At 44.1% G+C, this 20,928-nt stretch overlaps 1 protein-coding gene across 3 annotated transcripts in view; it reads left to right on the plus strand.

Annotated features, from left to right (window-relative positions):
* pum (pumilio) overlaps positions 1-20,928 on the plus strand; it is a 210,966-nt gene that overhangs the window by 22,834 nt on the left and 167,204 nt on the right. For all 3 annotated transcript variants that reach the window (XM_033385976.1, XM_033385977.1, XM_033385978.1), the window contains 5 exons: positions 893-1,134; positions 1,201-1,327; positions 1,394-1,512; positions 8,740-9,088; positions 9,381-9,470. In XM_033385976.1, the coding sequence (XP_033241867.1) occupies positions 893-1,134; positions 1,201-1,327; positions 1,394-1,512; positions 8,740-9,088; positions 9,381-9,470 (927 nt within the window). The remainder of the gene's footprint in view (positions 1-892; positions 1,135-1,200; positions 1,328-1,393; positions 1,513-8,739; positions 9,089-9,380; positions 9,471-20,928) is intronic.

Below are 20,928 nucleotides of genomic sequence, written 5' to 3' on the forward strand. Positions count from 1 at the left end.
TATTAATGCACGAGGCGCAGCGAGAAAGTCGACAGCTTTGCGTCTCCCTCCCTCTCACCCCAAACCTCCCTCCTCCCAGCCCAACCTCCCCCCTCTCACCCCAAACCTCCCCCTCCCAGCCCGTGGGCAAACCCAGTTGATAAGCGATTAAATATTTAAACTGTATGTCAGGATATGCCAGTATATGTGTGGCGAGTGTGTGTATGTGGGAGGCTGAAGGCTGGGGTATAGCGAGTGGCGAGTGTGTGTATAGCGAGTGGCGAGGATTATTCTGTCGCATTATGACGCAAGGAAGTGCCTTTGGGAATGGTTAAAAAAAAAAGCGAGGAAAAAGCGAGGAAAAACGAAGGCAAACGCGAGGGGGAAAAAGTTAATTAACAATTTGTTTGCAACGCTCCGTTGACATTTAATTGTCGCTGCTATTGTGTTTTACTTTTTGGTTTCTTTCTTGTGTGATGATGTGATTTCTGTGATATTTGCTCTGGCTTCCAGTGGGAATGATGTCCCTCTACGTATCGCCCCCACCGCCTACCCTCCCCTCCCATCTCCTCCCCACAAATCAGGCAACATCGACCAGAAGTACCTGTGCATTCCTTTCTTGTAAGCAAATTAGTACAGTGAAACCTCAAGGTTTATCCCACATCCCAGCCCTCTCCCCTCTTCGTCGGTTTACGACAAACTTTTTGGCCAAAGTTGTCATTAAATGTCGTCCAAATGTGGGGGAATTAACTTTGTTCTCGACTCGTGGATTAGTGGGAAATTGATGAGAACATCAAGAGGTTGACAGGGGGAATACGATTACGCTTTATGGGACTCTGACTTTGGGGTCAGCTTGCGCTCAATTTATGGACATGCAAATTATAATTTGGATCTATTCTTTTGGTCCTTACAGATTACCACATCCACTGCCAAGAAATTGTGGGAGAAGTCCGATGGCAAAGGCACATCCAGCGCACCGGGAGGACCCCTGAATCCGCTGCAGATCCCCGGCGTGGGGGACCCGTCGTCGGTGTGGAAGGACCACACCTGGTCCACGCAGGGCGAGAATATCCTGGCACCGCCACGATCGCGCGGCTATGCGGGACACGGTGGCACCTCCGATACATCCAACAGCGGCAATGCGGGCATATTGAGGTAAGAATCGGATCGGACTCTTCTGGTATTCGTACTTATTAATCGCCTTGCATGTGCGTTTTTCAGTCCCCGCGATTCACAGTGCGCCAAAATGGTTGAATATGTCCTGGGCGGATCGCCCACAAACAAGGAAAGCCCCTTGTCCGGCCTAGAGCCGCGGCTGCGCAACCTCAAGTTTGACGACAATGATAAGGTGAGTTCTCATCGTCGTCATAAGATCTCTTTTTGAATAGCAATTACCAAACAATCGAAATTGCAGTCGCACGATGATAAGGAAAAGGCAAACTCTCCGTTCGACACAAACGGCATGAAGAAGGACGATCAGGTCTCAAACACAAACGGTGTCGTTAATGGCATTGACGATGACAAGGGTTTCAAGTGAGTAGACAACTTTTCAATCCCCGTCTCTGGTTCTAGCCGGAGACCAGACCCAGCCTCTAAAACTCTAGACTCTAGAGAAACAGAAACAGGTTTCCTCTCGCCCCAAGCCGCTTGTCTGTGGTTCTCTTCGGGCCCGTGTTACCATGTTATGATTACTGAAATTGAAATGAATTTCCAGTTCAAGGTTGCCTCTTTCTTTTTGCATAGACTTTCACTCTCAATTGCGGCCGCCTCTCCCCTGGAGAGCGTTTTTCCAGTCGAACGCTTTCATCGTGACTCTGCCCGGAGAATGTTCACAAGCCCGATTTGCGGGTTAGATGTTAGAAAACTCAGTCATCCATTGGGTGTGAGAATATTCGGGGCTAAATGGACATGATAAAACTAATTTGGTTGCAAATAATAGCATTTATTACGGAGTTTTACACAATTTAGGCATTAAAAATATTCAATCGGTAACAGCGATAACACTAGCCTACAAAATTCAATTTTTTTCACACATTTTTTGACTTTTAAAACTTTTTGATGAATTTTTTTGAAGGTTTGGTTTTTTTTTTAACCTCTAAAATCTGGTATTTTCTTTAAAGTATTTTAAGAGGTTATGTTTCTTTTTTTTTTACATGATTTAAGTATTTTACGCAGGGTTGTATAGAACTTTGCAATTCTGAAAAGAAGATAAATACAGCTTTAAATCGGACCTAAGCACTTTTTAGCTTTTGCTTATGATCTGGAATATATTAAGTTTTCAAATTCAAAATTGATAATTTTTGCAGTACTTTGACTTTTAAAACTAGGGAAAAGTCGAAAATCGTGTTTAGGAGGTAGATTAATTGGGCCTCGTTGAAGTATCGTTTGTAAAAATCTATGGATTTACTTCTGATTAAACCTTCTAATGCCTATTTTTTCCGTTCTACGGAAAGACTCCGCCCTAGCCAAAGACTGTCCAAAAAAAGATAAGTCCATTCGAATGAATTTGCAAACAGCCCCTCGCCATTCAATTCGTGGCTCTTCGTTCAAATGTACTGCGTGGTGAGCCTTACGGGAGATCACTCACCTGCTGACACTTCAATCCACTCAATTGGGCATTGTTTATTCGAATGGAAGACTTCTAAGTATGAAGCTCAGAAGAATACATAGAACAACCTGTCATTCCACCCAGGCATTCCTCCCAAGTATCCATTTCTACATCCATAGGTAGGTATGATTGACCCACAAAAGAGTATTGAATTGAATGCTTTCGTTTTCTGTTCGTTTCGGGCTTAACCCATATTTCACTCATTCATTCATTCATACATATTTCATTGTCTTCAATTGCAGTCGCAATACACATTCGTCCGTAAACGTGTACGATATAAACTCTTGAAGTGATTGTTGTGTCTGCCCACGGTTTTCGTACGAGTATTTCCATTTACATATTTTGTATTTATTATTATTTTTTAATTGTTATTTATGGCAGTGGGGAAAGCGCTTTTTCGTGTGGCCCACCTGTGTTTTGCGCCTCTCGAAATTGGGGAAAGACGACGGCGCAACGAAGACGACGATGACGATGATGACACTTTGAGATTGGGTTAAATTCGAATTGTTGTAAGTAGCATGTGGCAAGAGTAGTGCGTGCCCATTGGAGGTAGGGTACTTGCAGGACAGGTGGACAGGTACATTCTCTAATAAGCGGATAAAACTAGGAGCTTGGTCCCATTTTGGCTCTTAAAAATCTAAGTTTTAGTTTGACAAATCCGCCCTAAAAACCACAGACTTGTTATGGATTGAGCCCCATGGATCTATACCCTTTGAGAGATCCTTGGTATGGGTGTGCCCACACTAATTTTTGAACACAATATCAATCAAGTGGCCTTTTCGCTGCCTTTTCCAACACTTTTTCGAGCATCTTTCCACACGAATATTTGCCTTGGGCTCTTCAATGGTGTGAGGATTGCTGGCGCAAAATAGCCCCACAAAAATAAGTTCGAGGGCGTCAATCAATATTTCCACATTTTGATACCAGAATCGTTGTAAAAACTGAATTATCTGATTTAGAGTAACCCTTCAAACGCCTTTCATGCATTTCGACAATATGCTCATTGAGTTAACACAACTGATGGACTATTTTCAATGTAGAGCGTTACTAACTCATTGCGCTGAGCAAACAGAACGCTCACAAATGATATCGCATACGAGTCAAATGCGAGACTTAACCCGACAAAACGCTCGCATTCGGACCCGCATATGATAGATATATGATACTTGTGTCGTTCAGTTTGTGGCAGTGAAAGTATCATTTATGATAGCTCGCAAAGGAATCAGTTGCGAGCCTTTTGCGATATCATTTGCGAGCCTTTTCCGATATCGTTTGCGAGCGTTTAGCGACAGAAGAAGTAGAGCTCATTTCGGTCTCGTTTGCGAGAGTTTTGCGATACAAAACAATATCGCTCGTTTGCCAGCATTTTGCGGAACTTTTGCAAAAGGCATGTTTGTTGGTTTGCTGGGAAGCGACCCATGGTTACAATTTTACTGAATTTTCAGATGTTTCCAGAACTGAACTACTTAAGTCAATCGGTTCAAACGGCACTAAAAGATGGCGCACCCTGTACATATGGATAAGAATCTGAAAATAAAATCGTACACTTCGTAGAGCATTTTTTAGTCGGTATTGGTTTTGGTCCTGCTGCCGCCTACACGAGGAACATGAATATAATAGAAAAAGTAAAGGGAAAATCTCTGGGCAGGCAACTGGATTAAGTGAAAACTCGGATTAGAATTAGTTGGACAATCAGTAAATCTGGCAACATTTGCCACAATGTTTTTAAAAACACACTCCATCGCTGTTCTAACTGTTTCCAAATGAGAAGATGAAAAAGCATTTGCGTCCCCCTCACTCCTCCATCTTCATGCATGCATTTATGAAAACACAGCCCTTACTGTAAAAATGAGAGAGAGAGAGAGAGAAAAGTTCATAGAAAAGTGCGCCTCAGATGCGCTGCCGCTCACGTACACGTCTGTGGCGGTCGGCACACCAATACAACGAAGTTCCGTTCCGTTTTGCTTGCTGTCTACGCAACGACCCCCCTGTTCCAGAAGCTTCTAGGAACTTCTACACGGGAACTTTTGTTGAATTTAAGTCTGTTATGTATAAAAGCGTTTCTTTTGATCAAGAATATATACCCTCTGTGCGCTACGAAGCTCTTCAAATATTTCGTATACCCTCTGCAAGGGTACTACAACAATAAAAACAGAAACAAAAGAAAAACGGCAGACGCGATCAGCTCAGCGCCGTTTAGGCCTAACACAAAAAAAATAAAGAAACCAGTCTGCGGTTGCCCCGCTCTTTTTTGTCTCCCTCTTTCTCTCTCTCTGTCTCACTTCGTCGCACTCGGGCAGCAGCCGGCTGTTCGTGCGCTCTCCCTCTGGTGTGTGGCTGTTGCAATTTCATTGCCGGCAGCCGAAACTTGTTTCAATGCCAAACGTAATAACTGCTATGATGTAAGCAGCGGGAGAGAGGGGAGACACAGAAGCAGAAGGCAGAAGCAGCAGCAGAAGGAACAGAAAATACAACAGCAAATGCACGCAAAGCAGCGGAAGACGGACACGCAAAAGCAGCAGCAGCGACATCGACCGCGAAAGAAGTAGCAGAATAGTCCAAGATAAAGATGAGGAAAACGCACCTGAATGCAAGAGAAAAATCAGCGACAGCAGCAGCGGCAGCAGCGCAGAGCAGAGCAGCAGCAGAGCAGAGCAGCGCAGAGCTGAGTAGAGCAGAGCAGCAGCAAAGCAGAGCAGAGCAGCGCAGGGAAGAGCATCGCAGCGCAGAGCAGAGCAGAGCAGAGCAGAGCAGAGCAGAGCAGCATTTACAGCAACAAAGAAGCATAGCACAGACATTTACCCTCCCATTTACAGCAACAAAGAGAGCTCGAGATGAGACGCGACAAGACAAGAGCAAAAAAAAAAACAGCAACAACAAAAACAACAAGGAAAGGAAACGTTTTGTTTGTTTGACTTTTCTATAGATTTTCGATTCGATTTCGTTTGATATTACGTTACAGTGTGGGCTTCAATTGCGTTTGTGTCTGCTTTTGAAGGTTTTTTGTGTTATAAATTTTTTTTTTTGGTTGTTGTTTTTTTGATTGAAATTAAAATTGCGAAAACATTGAAAATCGTAGCATTGCTAAAAATAATTTGAGGCAGCCAAAGTGAGGCAGAGCCGTGAATCACTCACTGACTGAGGCACTCATTAATTTACTCACACTCACTCGTGCCATTATTCACTCATTCATATCGAAGAAAAGTTGACAGATTCGCCAAAGATTTTTCCACTGCGTTCATCCTTTTTTGGTAAAACACAAAAATCGCTTAAAATTATGGTCAATAGATTACATTTTTGTTTTTTTTTTGTCAATGAGCTATAGCGATATTCGCGAAAGCCGCACGAAATAGGTCCTCCACATATATCGATAACAGCTGGAAAGTGTACGATATAGATCGGTGGCTCATCGGAAGACTCACGTGGTTGACGGGCTTTTTTCTGTCACCTTCCATTACGCCTTTCCACCTGTTCTGACCCTCTGTCGCTATTTTGGGGCCATACTTTCTTTTGTTTATGGTTTATGGAAAGTGAAAATTCGGGGAAATAGTGGGGCCGGGCCTGAGGGTTGATTATATAAGAATTCTTAATGCTTTGCCCTAGGTCAGAGAAGCCCCGAATTTTTCCAATGGAAAGCTGCTAATGAAAACCTGACCTTGGTCATAATGGAAGAGCAAAAGAGAGTGCAACAGGGAGTGCTGCATCATAGGATAGATGGGTTGGGGGGGAACGGGGGGCATCGTGCAACCGTCTGACGGAGTGGTTGGGAGTCACGAGCTACGATCTCAAGTGTAACTAGCGGTATGACTAATGGAGGAGGTAGTTTTTCCATTTCATCAGTTCAAGAAGCTGTTGTGGCTCATACGAATCGAGCAATTGACCAATTAAAATGATGGGAGTAATACTATCGATTTGTCATAAACCACCACGCTCTGGAGAGGTTTTTATCGCTGTATCTCTGTGCCTCTGTGCAGTGCAGGCAGTGCGGGAAATAAAGCATTCTTTAGTGTGATTCATTAAAATCCAATTAAGTTTATATACACAGACCATCGAAGAGGCTCAACAGAGAAAGAATTAATTTCTAGATTAAGATAATGTATCGCCATATCGATGTATTCTCTATTACTCTTCAAAAGGTTCTGCCGCTTGTATAAAGACTATCTTTGTCTAGTACAAACTCATAAATACTTTATTAAATATTCCCAAACATTGGAAGGTCATCTAATTTCGTTGATTGCTGATAGATACGAGTAGTTTTTGGGGTCTTCACAAGTTTGTGAGCGCTGATTATCAATCACCTAACAAAACACGCAATGGTTTGACAGTTCTGTCAGTTATTGGTTATAATTTGGCCTCTCATAATCCCCTTCCTCCACCCAATTATTCACACTCATTAAGTGGCAGTAGAACTGCCGTTTCTCTCAGTGTTGTAGTTTCAGCAGCACTGGCTAATATTGCTAATCATTTCGGTACGGTTCGGTTCGGTTCGGTTCTGCTGCTGTGGGATTGTGTTTGTCGAATGCGATGTGAATGACCCGACAATGAAATTATAGATGGCAATTACCACATGCAACCGAGCTGGGGCAGAGAGAGAGAGAGAGAGAGAGAGAGAGAGAGAGGAACAGAGAGACGGAGAGGAACAAGATAGACAGCTAAACGGCCATTAGCTATAGAAAGAAAGGAATGCCCGCAAATGGTCGCAAATGGTGTCGATGCTTTTGATACCCTTTCAATTGTCATCTGAAATGTTCTTTAGATTTTTATATAATTTAAAGTTACAGAAGCAGAGCATTTACGTTGCCGGTTTTCTGAAAATTGTATATAGTTCCATTCTGATTTTATGTTTCGAAACCCAAACAATTATGAAACTTGAAACAATAATTCTTTACTACAATTTACTACAAATAATTTATTTGGAGTCTGCCTTGCAAGCCCTCGGTAAAACACATAATAGCCTCTGAAAGGGGTATATAAAAATCACTCATACATCCACCCGTTCATCCGAAATGTTGGTCTACTTCGTTCATAGTACCCTGTGAAAGGGTATACCACACATCTGCACAGGCAGGAAAAAAGTAAAACAGTTGCAAAGTCATTGACTTTGCATTGAGAGGGGGTTAAGTGCATTGGGTTAAGCGCGAGTGAATAAATGAGTGACTGACTGAATGAATGAATGAATGGAAGCTGCTGAGTTTCGGAGCGCTATATTTAATCGGTATATGTACAGCGGGGACGATCTGAAAAACATCTGCTGCTCGGAGTGTGATCTAAAATCTTTTGTTGTTGCTTTTTGCAGGCTTTTTGTTTAGTTTTTGATTTGCATTTTAAGCGCCGCTCGTTAAAAACGCTGTCTCCATGCTGATTCGAGTGTTATTTATGGACTTTGGGTCCCAGCTGGGCGCTGACGTCATGGGTCTTTGGCACGAAACAAGTTTGTCGCTTGAGTCTTTTGTTTTGCCCTCGGAACAGTGGCTTAGAAACTGTTTGGCGATAATTAGTGATAACTGCGCTGAAATTTAATTCAGATAATGGATTGATTGATATGTTTAGTCATTCATCTGTAGAATGTGTTGAGCGGGCGGATCTCTTTGTCAAGATTTTTGTTTCAAACGATTCGATTCAACTTTGATTTCCTTGTATATATTCAAAATTTTCTTTTTCAAACTGTCCCAACCAAAGTTTCAGAATCTGAAGTTTTAAGACAATTGTGTAATATGTGAATTTAGTTCATGGGGTCATGTCTTGGCTGTGGTGTAAGTCGTGGCTAAGCGGTTGTCACAGTGCATGTACAACCGTTGATATACTAAAACTAAGACTGGAAACGATAACAAAAGCTAGAATGTATGAAAACTCACTGTAAACAAGAAAGTTTCAACTATGACATCATGGAGCGCCACTGTGCCGACTGTTATTGGATAAAATCTGTTCTGTTAAATTTCCTGAATGTTAACACGACGTTCCGCAAACTGTTCTGTTAATAGAAATGCAGTTTAAGTTGCAGTCAATCTGAAACTGTTTACCTGAAAAATTAATGTAAAACTGTATTTACACTATGCTGTCAAACTGTATGTTACCTACTTTTGAGCAAACACAACTTTTAATTCAATTAAATCTATAATTATCTCTCTCTCTTTCTCTCATTCTATATGCAGTCGCACTCCCGGCTCGCGGCAGCCTTCGCCCGCCGAAGAGACCTTGCCCCTGCCACGCCCCCAGAATCTACTCGACCACTCACAGCACGGCGGATTCCCCCAGCTGCCGCCCCCCTTCAACCACATGCTCATGGAACACGGACAGGGCATGGGCGTGGGCGTGGGCGGTGGATTGGGCGGCGGCTCCGGAATGGGCGAGTGCCGCATCCATGGCAACGGCGTGGGCGGTGGCGGCGGCGGCGGCGGAGGTGGGGGGTATGCGGCACACCAGCAGATGGCGGCACAGATGAACCAGTTGCAGCCGCCGATGATGAACGGCGTGGGCGGTGGAATGCCGATGGCGGCACAGGTAAGCCCTACAGTTTGGGAAGCACTCGCCAGCTTGTGTTTTGAGATTTTATGATGTGATGATTACTGGATGCCCGGTCAAGTACGTTCTACATAAAACACTCTTTACGGGCGAATATGAATCCCAATCAGTCCTCCATCTGCAATCTATTGAGATCTATAATGTGGCAAATCTTTATAAAAGTATTTAAGTGCCTTAATTTACAACCCAATTATTTGAAACCCAATCGAAATGATGTCCTTGTACACTGTCCTACTTATTCCTACTTATCTCCGCGTCTGATCTTCCACAGTCCCCGATGATGAACCACCAAGGAGCTGGACCCAATCACATGGAGTCTCCCGGCAATCTGTTGCAGCAGCAGCAAAATTTTGATGTTCAGGTGAGTGGAGCCGATTCGAGGCCTTGAGTCCTTGCGGCAGAAGGATGTTTGTGGATACAGTAGGATTTTCCCCCGAGTGGCATTACCATTGCGGTTGCGGGTTGCATTCGAAAATTGGGTCATGTGTGGGGTGGGGTGGGGCTGTTGGGTGGGGACAACAGAAACAGGCTAATTTTGCACATCCGGCGGATGCGTCGGTTACGTGGGTCCTTGTTTGTTGCGTCCCCTGCTAGCCATTTCCGTCTGTCAGTGCGCCAGCCGCATCCTGCGGCCTGCCCCCACCGCCCTCTGCGCCTCTCCCTTCCCGTTGCAGGCAATTTATTTCGAAACAAAACGGAAATCGGATTTATTAGCCACAAAATTGCTTTTAAGCTTTCACTGCGTCTGGCCGCCCAGTGGCTTTCAAACCCCTGGCATGGCATTTCCTGCGGTCACAGTCGCTGCTGGCCTGTGGATCAAAAGTATCTTCGATGGACATTCTTAGACTCGGAGGGCAGCAAATTTAACTTATCGCTTATCGGTGGTTCACTGTACCGTCAGTGTCATTTCTTTCTCTTGACTCCGGGGTTTATGTCCCGCAAACAGCAACACAGAGGAAGCGCAGACGGAGAAAGGGATGTGAAAGCTTTCTCTGTGCGTTTTCCAAATTGAAAATCAATATTCGGTGTTGCAGTTGCTGATGCTGTTCCTCTCTCTCTATCTCTATATCCTTCCCGCTGCTACAATCCCTTCGAGCGTCTGCCCCCCCACCCCCAACCCCCTGTTGCTGTGTTGCCCACAAAGCAAATTGACATTTCCACACTTTAGTCGTCGTTGGGGCTTGGGCAATCTGCACTTCCGCTTTTTATCACTCTCTGCCTCCCTCACACCCTCTCTTTCTCTCTCTCTCTGTCTCTGTCTCTGCACACACAACACATCCTGCAGGCGTTTTCGTGTTGCTTTTGTCTCTTGGCCAAACAACGAGAGCGGCAGCAAGAGCGAGAGCGAGAGACACTCGCCTATCGCCGGAAAGAGACGGAGCGTACAGCACAACTTTATCGTTGCTCTGTCTCGCTCTCGCCCTTTCTCGCTCGCCGGATGTGTGTCTTTTAAGTGCGCTGCCTGCAAGTATGCTACACGAAATTGCATCAAAGTGAAAAGGCCAACACTGCCACAAAAGGGGGCTAAAACAACAGCAACAGAAACGGCAACAAAAGCCCGCAACTGCGGTCTTGCCAGATCAGATCTCGGGACCAAAGTAGCTGCAATGTCATTACGGTGAAAAATTGAACCAAAGGTGAAAGTTTAATGCACTTCTTGTGTTCCGTGGCCACTTTTGAAGGTATCTTTCCTTGTATGTGTGTGGAGTCCTTCTCTGATACAGGCCGAACAGCATATCCTTATAATTTAATTACTAATTGGGAGATTAACCAAAAGCATTTCCATTTCCAAATGCAACGAAAATTAATAAGATAATTTTTTGAAATTTTTGGAGTACTTAGATTCTTACAAAGTCCAAAACTTGTTCTGCTTGCTTTATTTTAACACAAAAAAATATCTTTTCTTATTAATATTTGATTAATTAACTATTTATTTCATAGAAAAACTGTTTAATTATATATTATTATTTTTTATATATTTTTTTAACATCAAATCAGTGTTGCTTTTTTTCCTTTTTGATTTATTCGAATTTAATACAACGATATCGCTACGGATGTCTAAAATATTAGACATGTTTAAAAGGAAAAAAAGAGAATTTTTTCTCATAACAGTCTAGAAATTAGAACCACAGGCTATAACCTCAGAGCATTTGTTGAGCTACTGAGCTTTTTCAGCAGCGTTTGTTTGCGATCTATCTTTCTATAGAGCGATCTACATATATCTATCTACAATGGACAATGCGGGATGGTATTTACTGCAATGCAGAGTCGAAAGGATAGCGAAAGGGTCGAGTAGGACGAGAGAACGACGAGTCTAGTCGATGATTGACTCGATTCAAGACGGGGTCGGATTGAAGAACTATAGAGTGGAAGAAGGGAGTGACCCTGTAAAGGAGTGAACCATGACCCAAGGCAAGCGAGAGTGCGACAGAGCAAGAGAGCGATAGAGAAGGCGAAAGAAGTGCATATGTATGTATGTATGTATGTATTAGAGACCTGCATGAACGGGCAACCGAATCGATTCGGTGGGATTCGGAACTCGCTTCGTTCGGCCCGATAGAATCAGCGATTCAGTTTTCTCATAACTTCGAATCGCTCGCCCAAAACGGACCGAATGAAGCGAGTCCCGACATTTTTACTCTGTCAGATCCGAATCGATTCGGTTATTTTCTCGCTCACTCTATACTTGATTTTCGTGGCTGGTTTTTTGCTTTGCCATATGTGGACTGTGACGTCAAGGGTGCCGACTCTGCGACATGTTTGTGCATGCACGCTACCGATCTCCCTGTGTGCAAAAATACTGTACTATGGGTGTATGTTCACAAGGATTTGTCTGTGGTATGTATCGAGTCACTGGCTGATATTAATCCGCAGTGCTCGGATTCGGTTTGCAGGGATTCGGGATGATTCGATGCCGACTGAAGCCTGGATTCGTATTGATCGAACGCATTGAAGGGGCATGAGCATTAGTGTTGGGTAAACATTGCTCATTTTGGTGAATATGTTCACTTGTTCTTTTTTAGTAAGTGAGTTAACTCACTCAATTGCTCACTTGCTCAGTTGCTCACTTGCTCAGTTGCTGACTTGCTCACTTCAGTTGTTCACTATTCATGCACAGATGATTCAAAATTTCACTATACTTTCGAATTTTTGAAAGAGTAAGCAGCTTTGCCCGTAATACAAAAAATGTGAAGTAAACGCAAATATGAGCAACAGCTGCCAGATCGCAAAATGAACTTTGAGGAGCAAAATTGCGCAAAAAGTGAGTAGAGAACAAGTGAGCAACAAAGAACAAGTGAGCAAAAAAGAACAAGTGAGCAAAAAAGAACAAGGCAGCAAAAAAGAACAGCTTGGAAGGAACATGTTCAGTTGCTCACTTAAGTGAACAACTCTTTTTTGTTCACTCACTCATGAGCAACACAACACTGCTCATTGAGCATAGCTTTGATTTTATGCTGTAGATTCAGGAAGTCCTCTAGTGTGTGTGTGTGTAGCTCGCGGTACAGTAGGCACCACTGCAAACCACATACAAAAATGGGGATCGCACCACTGGCTATAGCCTATGGATTATTGCTGATATCGAGCGGGGTAATCGAACAGCGTTCAATACATTAGAATTGCCGTCTATAATTTCATTAAACAATCAAAAAGGTATTCAAAAGTTTAGACATCAGGCCGGGCGGATGTTCCTTCGAGGTTGGGGATGGTAGAACGATGTCCGGTTTTCCAGTTCCGTAATAAAGACACTTGATCTTCTCTATATCTTCACTCCATTCCGTGAATAGATTCTTTTGACAATGCCTTGGAATTAATTGTATCTATTAGCTGTCTAAACGGTAGGATCAGGCGTTTATCTGTCACTTGTTTCTTGGAGGTTTTTCTTTGGTTAATTCTATTAAAAGCCATTCGATGTATGTAAATCGAAGTAATTGGAACAGTGGAAGGGCAGTACATTGCTTATCGTTTATGAACTTTAAATATACGAGCATATACCATACATTGTACATATTCTGATTATTATGACGCACGCACAAAGACAGAGATAAAGCAGCGCTCAAGTCGTAAATATTGCAGGCGAAAGAGGAGGAAATAAAATATGAAAGAGGGGAGGCAATATGTTGCCGATAATGGATAATGGAGGCCCCGTTGCAATACCCTGTCGCCACCCCGTTGCAATACCCTGTCGCCACCCCGCTGCTCCACCCTGCTCGTGCATATTTCTTATTAAATTCGCGTTGATATTAACACCCAAGTAGCGAAATTCTTGACGAATTGCATGCGAAAATAAGTAAGGAAAAGTGGAATAAAGGAAGGGAGGAAGGGGCAGGGCTCGGGCGTACAATGCAACCGATTTTTGACAATGGCTATGCAATAAATATGAAGACGAACGACTTGGTAGGCGACTTCTTTGTTCGTTGCGAAAGAGGAAGAGTAAGAAACCCGATAAGAAGTGAGGGAAAATTGCGATGAGGATGCAAAAATCTCACAAAAAATGCCCACAGATACGTACATGGATCGAAATCGAAATGGGAGTATATATATATCTTAAAGTGTTTGCATTTGGGGCATCTTTTGGTTGTTCTGTTTCAACAAAATGCAATTTTGTACACGAATGAATGATGGAGAACCCAACGAAAGAGACTGAACGAGAGAAGAACAAAAGAAACGAGCTTCTCCACATGTGCAACCCTCTAATGCCGTCAGAATGCACAAGACAAATGGATGGATTGCCATTCAAATGGCAAAGAAATCATTATTTATATGCGGCAGAAGGAGCAGAATGTGCAGCAGGAGCAAGGACACCGCAGGGGAGGAAGGAGTCCCGCAGTGGCCTGGAGCCGTGTCAGGGATGTGTGGGGATGAAGGACAACAGCTTGGCAAATCGCTGGAAATTAATGCAAACTGTTGCCAAAGAACCATCAATATAAATTTCAATGTGACCAATAATGTATCTGCGTATCTGCGTATCTGCCCGGCAGCACTTCTCGGTAAATGAAGAAAAATGCTCAGAATCTAGGAAGAAGCGGGGAGCAAAGTAATGAAAAATTAATAGGATATGATTGGGAGAAGTGCTTGGAGATAGAATTTGGTGGAACTTTACTTTTTATTCCACTTAATTTTTCTTGATTTACTCATGCACGAAGTCGACAATATTCAGCGTTGAATATACTCGGCTTCTGCTGGCAAATGCCTCGGTTCGATCAATCGGGTTTTACTCAATCACCCTATAATCCCAGTGCGAGGACTGACTCACTCGAGCCGAAGAAAGCCGAAAAGGCCTTCGGCTTAGGAAAATCGATACGATTTGATTGTTACTTAATCGACACGATCATTGCTGAGGTGCAGTGACAAACACCCGACCATCCACTACCAAAAACGAGAAGGAAAGGCAATGTTTGAGTGTTTGAAAATTCACAGCGAATGCAAGTGTGGTGGGACAGGGGTTATTTTAGTCCGTAAGGCAGCCTAGAATAATAATCCATAAATGTACGGCCACACCAGGAAAATACCGGAGATACGGCCACATGAAAAGTAGGTAGATCAACGCTAGATCATTCCAAATGGCGCATCAGCAAAATAACGTCGTATTCGGAGACCTAAAACATCCAAAAAGTATTTATATTTCACTCTCAAACGAGGGAGTTTATTCTTTTTCGCAATCACCCAAAGCCGTTCTCTGGTCTTCCTATGATCGAGTTTGACCGACTTCACCGAAGTGAATTATTATCAGCAACTCCCGAGTCGAACAGTACGAGTATTTGTACGAGTGCGTATTTTGTTTTTGCATTCTCGGGCATTCTCATATGCCCTTTGCCGATGTGTGTCTGGCTTTCGTTGATTGTTGAAGAATAAATTTGGGAGCAATGAGGCTGTACCACAGGCTGTACCACAGGCTGTACCACAGGCTGTGCCATAGAATGTACCATAGAATAGGCTGTGCCATAGACTGTACCATAGGCTGTACCACAGGCTGTACCACAAGCTGTATCACAGGCTGTACCATAGAATGTATCATAGGCTGTATCATAAGCTATACCACAGGCTGTATCACAGGCTGTGCCATAGGCTGTACCACAGGCTGTACCACAGGCTGTGCCATAGACTCTGCCAAAGTACTATTACAAATCGAAGAAAGTTCTAGGAGAAAGGCCCTGCCCTGCGCTGCCATGCCCGTTGCTTACTTTCGATTCGTCTTGGGCGTGATCTTTTGTTAGCCCCTGGCCTAAAGACCCGTGCACTAATCCCATTCTCCTCTCGCTCTCTGCCATAAAAAGAGAAAAAAAAACTAATTACAAGTGTTGAGGCCTAAAACATCTGAAGGCGGAAGCAAAGTTTTCCTTTTTCTTTGGCTTTGGCTTTTGCTTGATTTTCTTTTTGGCCCCACACTTTCGGCCGCGCTGTCTGTCTTAGCCACGCTTCATTGGCTGCCTTTGTGTGGAGCCGAGCCGAGGCTTTTGTTGTCTTCGACGGAGCTCTGCCAGATTTGGCTTTGATCTGAAAGTCTGCTTAATTGATTTTCGAATACTGCGGATTAAGTTGTTACATTTTACGAGTATTACACGAGCATCTGTTGCGCAGGTGAGGCGTTGAAGTGCTGTTGCGTCAGAGGAGTCGAAGAGCAAAACTCTTGTTCGATGGATGGAAATGCAATGTTTTCATTTATATGTAAATTTCTTTACAGATGAAACAATTTCAGCTGAATGCAAATACTTGTGTACGGCGGTGCTTATTATGCAAATTCATTTGATAATTTAATATTTTTGCAAGTGTTTGATTTATGCATTCCATTCAATAAATTATCCAATAATTCAACATTAAAGTGGCCAGCAAATGCTGCATAGTTTTAGGACTGCGGGCCAATACTAATTACAAAAAAAACGAAATATAAAATTGCAAATGGGATTAAACAGATGCTCCGTGGCCCGAGGGGGGGAAGGAACGGAGAACTGCCAGCGGCATTTCCCCATTTTCACATTTCCACATTCGCATTTTCTGTGCATAATTTATACGGGCACGTGGGCTCCAGTGTGAGTGTGAAATTTGCATAAAAATGCATTTAAATCAATGGAAATGCAATGAAATGAAACATCTGTTCTACTTCTCTGTCTCCCTGCCCCTGCCTCCCTGCCCCCGTCTCCAGCCGTGCCCCATTGTCCATGGCATATATTAATTCTGCAATTAATTAAGCGTTAATTGGCACAAAAAGCATGAAGCTCATTATGGATGTGTGCCTGGCACTTAGTAAATTAATTTGCAATTGTTTATTGCTACGCGAATTGGCAGTTTTTACACGTCAAACGAGGCCTGGCCAGCCTGCTTGTTTCAGAACTACCAGGGATATTAGTAGTATACTCAATAAATGCTATAGAACTCCTTGGCAGGCGGTGCTTCAGCCTCAAAAGACTTTTCAGTTGCCACTGGCAACGACTCTCTGGCCCACTATCGCTGTCTCTTATCAGGAAAGCCATAATCAAGTGGTTTGTTGTTGTCTTGAATGGGGAAGAGCCAGAGGCAGAGGCAGTGGCAGGGGCAGAGGCAGTGGCAGAGGCAGTGGCAGTGGCAGATCCAGTGACAGTGGCAGGAAGGTGGAGCTATGGGGAAAGTGTCATCCAATGCCGTCACTTGACATTTACCGCCAATAAAGCCCAATTAGCGGTTGCCCCTTCTTCAGCTTTGGCTTCATCTTCAGCTCCAGCAAGCACTGGGCCTCCGTCTGTCGTGTCTTCCCGTTTCCGTTCCCCGTTCAAGTTTGTGTGGACACGCAAATGCTAATTAGTAAGTGGCAAATAGTTGACATCGACCAGGGAGGAGGGGCAGCCAGTGGCAGTGCCAGTGGGCGTCACAATTTTGGTAGCCTAGACATTAATTAAGCGACGCCCTGATGCATGCCACACAAGGCTAGCGCCTCCGGCAATGCCTTCGAATTCAAATTAGAACTCTCCATAATGCGTTAGTGGTGGATCCTTTTCAAGGGCTGAACAACTTGAAAGAACAATTAAATGCCAAAAGCTGTCATTTGCCTAATAAATGTGAGGTGGCGCACTAATAAGATGGTAGCTACGAGGCTTTTGCCTTCATTCTTTCAACTGAAAATGGTGCAAGTTTATGGAAATATATGTGTATCCTCTATGCCAACTCCAGCTCAGATTATCCCCTGATACTAGAGCACTGCAGGAAGAAGAAATCGTAATTTGTACTTTGCCAGGACGCAAAATTTCGGTTTTTTCTTCTCGCTCACTCTCCATTGAATTTCCGCAAGGATTCGTAATGATCGAAAGCATTTGAGAGGCTTGGGTATAGCTGGGATTTAATGAACACTGCGGATCCATGCAGGGCTCTAATTGACACCTCTTGACTTTTAAACTCTTTCTCCTGCCACCCCCCCCTAGGGAGGGTTTACAACATTCAAATGGGGAAAATTGTGTGTCGTTGTTGTTGGGGGAAAGTTGAGCAAATAATTTGGCATTAATTAACATGCTGACATCATTAAGCAGATGGCAACAGTTTGTCAGATAGTCGAATCATTTGTCTTGACGCCCGCAGGAAACCTGCTCCCCCGGGACACCCCCCGCGAGGCCTCCCCCACGGCCCAATATGGAGCGTATTGACAGCCCAGCCCCACCTTGCAGCGAGTGGCCTTGGTGGTGTGCTAATTAAATAGGAAAATTAGAAAAACTACGTCGTAAATTTCAGGCGCATGGCAGTCGTGTAATACAACACCGCACAGCGCACTTATCACACTCCAGGGGGAGCACACGGGGGCGACCAGGAAAGGAAGAGCGGATGGGTGGGGGATTGGAAGAAGCAGAGACAAAGAGCGATGGGGGAAAGCCGGAGTCGCCCCCCCGCCTGGTGCCTGGTGCCTGATGCCGATGCCAATGCCGATGCCTGGTGTGAAATCATTTGACGACACTGCTCTCTGCATGACGCAATTAATCAAATTAATTTGGCCTGGCTGTGGCCATTTGTTCGCGACGGCCAGACTGAGTGAAGTCTGAGCAAGCCTCAGACGGAACGGAACGGCACGGCATGGAACAGTCGCTTGATTAGCTCATAAGTAGGGCTAAGGACATTGACCCCGAAATAATTACTGAAGATACGAGAAGAATGGGCTGTCAGCTGGCTTGGACACGAAATTAGTTTTTCCAGAGGTGCAGAAAGAAAGCGCTTCACGAACGCTGATGAGCTAAGAACAGGGATACCCTTTGCTGGCGAAATTAAAGACGAAATGAAGCCACCTTCTCAAGGGAAAGACATGAAATGCATATATAAAATTTAAACTTATTCCAAATTGCCTCTCAAAATTATTTAATGTCTCCAAATACTCTCCAAAAAGAGTGCTGATTCTTTACAAAATAGGAATGTTCTGCACCGATAGAGCACAATATTGCTTGACAATATGCAATCCTCTTGAGGGATTAATGTATCTATTTATCTATTAACATGCCCGCGACCGTGTAGAAGATATTTTGTAGGCCGCTGATTGGGGCATAATAGCTGGCAAAATGTTGAATTTGTGTCGGAAGAAAAGGATCGAGAAAACTACTTTTGAATTCAGCTGAGGTAGAGCAGAGCGGGCACCCGCACGAGGGAGGATCAGACTAAGCATCCAGATGCATAACGGGAGAGGATCAACTGAAGCTGGTGAAACGGGAAGGAAATATTGGGTCAATGCCTGGTCGTATCTGTGTCGTTGAGCACAAATTATAGAAGATCTAGAGAAGCAAGAAGGAGGATCAATAGGCAAGAGCCTAAACTACGCAGTGGAGTACTCCATTATTCTTTTGATTTATATTCGCTGAGAGCGTTTCCACGGTGCCATGGTGTCATCACCGCATCTCTTCTCTTTCGAGGACCATCCGTTTTCCAGTCGTTTGCCAAACGTCGTAGAAAGAGGAAGCTAAGAGGGCAGAACGTTTGCTATCTCTTTCTGAGGCTTGTCTCTCTGAGAGCCGAGAGAGCGAGTTGGATGAGTGGATGGTCCTCAGCACAGCGGACGACGTCACCATAAAACAAATCTCACCACGTCTCAGCCGAGTGTGGCGAGAGAGTGTTCTCTCCCTCTGTGAGAGGGAAAGATCAAAATGGAATTCCTGAGGGAGAGAGCAATACGACAGCGAGTTCTGCAGGAAAAGAGAGTTCCGTTTGGAGGAAGCAGAACATGGGTAACCCTGGAAGCCGGGGCAGTGCCCATTAGTTGGCTATATTTTTGGCTCGAATTGCTACTCCCACGCGCAAAATCAATTACAAGCGAACTTTCTCGTGTTTCGTATTTCGGGTTCCGTGAATTCCATGGAGCTAATTAGCCATTGAGAACATTATGCTATTGGGTTTGTGCTGAATCCGTGAATTCTATTTCAATCTCGTGATTAGCCGAGAGGCCATTTCGTTGTGGTTGTTGTTGGTGTGGTTAAGTGGCCCACTCCAAGCACTCCACCAAACCACACTCACCCAACGACCCCTCACCTATTGGAGCTCCGCCTACTCGTCCACACAACTCTCGACCTTTTGCCGTAGTTTGTCAACTTTTAGTTGGTTACGTCTGGGGAGGTTTACAACAACTTTTTCATTAATAGTTAACAAGCTTCATAATTAAGCAGCAAGCCAGCCAGACAGAGCAGAGCCTGAGAAAAGTTCCTACTCGACTGCTTTCTTTTGGACATTCTTTTTCATCCATTTCTTTGGTAACTTTATATCTATATATAAGTATTTTTTTCCTCTTGTCATTTCTCCCTTGGAATTATGCTGATAAAGTAGTCTTAGCTTTGGATTTTCGCCCTTACCGAGCACCAAGCCCAGTCGAGTCGAGTCGAGTCGAGTCCGGGTCTGTCAATGACTTGTTGTTTGTTTCGTTGTCGGAGCTGTCACGAGATTTCTTGGGCAATTCCCTCAGAGCATTTTCATGTCTCACCTTTCATTCGCAGACAGTTTTCCAGCTGCCAGTTGCCAGTTGCCAGTGCTTCCAGAGCGGACTGCTCATTTTCCAGGCCACTTGTTGTTTGGCTGTGCCTCAGACTCTGCCTCTGCCACTCCTGCCATTTCCTTGCACCAATTTCCCGTGGCGCTCATCCGCTGCAACTGCTGCACTTTGACAAGTTTTTCCCTCTGATCCCAAGGAAGCCAGCGAGCACAGCAGATTGGTTAAAATTTAAAGTTGAATTCTTTGTTGGGGGAGAGCGGAGAGCAGTAAGCCATAAATTTAAATTGGCTCATTAGCAAAGGGTTAACCACGAATGCCCCAAAGCAAGTCCCTTAACCAGATTTTGCCTGCTTTCTCCAGCCCTTGGCCTCTGCTTTCTGTTTTCCCCTTTCGTCTAGCTCATTCGAATTTTGTTGGTCAGAAAGCTTAGCTAAACTGAAAACTAAAAGCATGTAAAGCACCAACCAGCACCCGAGCACAATAAAAAGAATAAGGGAAAGAAAACCACATGGCAGACACTTTACACATCCCTTAAATGCTAGGGACACAGGGTGTGTAAAAGTTTTTCATTGAATTTTCTAGAAGAGAGCATAAAAACCACATGAACGGCATGCATATGTGGGGGCGTGGGAGTCCTCGGAGTTGATAAAATGTTGACGGTTTTGGGCTAGTTGTCGAAGCGAAGGCTTTGAGTGGATGGGCGGGGCATGTAATTGATAGAGTGTATGGCTTCTTAAAGTTGGTCTGTTCGAAATAGAAGTTCTTTAAAGGTTGGACTGCTTTTTTGGGGGACGTCCATAAGTGCGTTTGTGGGGGGGAACGGCGGGAGAATGCGAGAGAATCCAATATCCCATCTCCATGTGGGTTCTTAATTGAGTTATAGAAGGGTCTTTGGTGG

The sequence above is a fragment of the Drosophila pseudoobscura genome, chromosome 2 (assembly GCF_009870125.1).
Source record: "Drosophila pseudoobscura strain MV-25-SWS-2005 chromosome 2, UCI_Dpse_MV25, whole genome shotgun sequence".
Lineage (NCBI taxonomy): Eukaryota > Metazoa > Arthropoda > Insecta > Diptera > Drosophilidae > Drosophila > Drosophila pseudoobscura.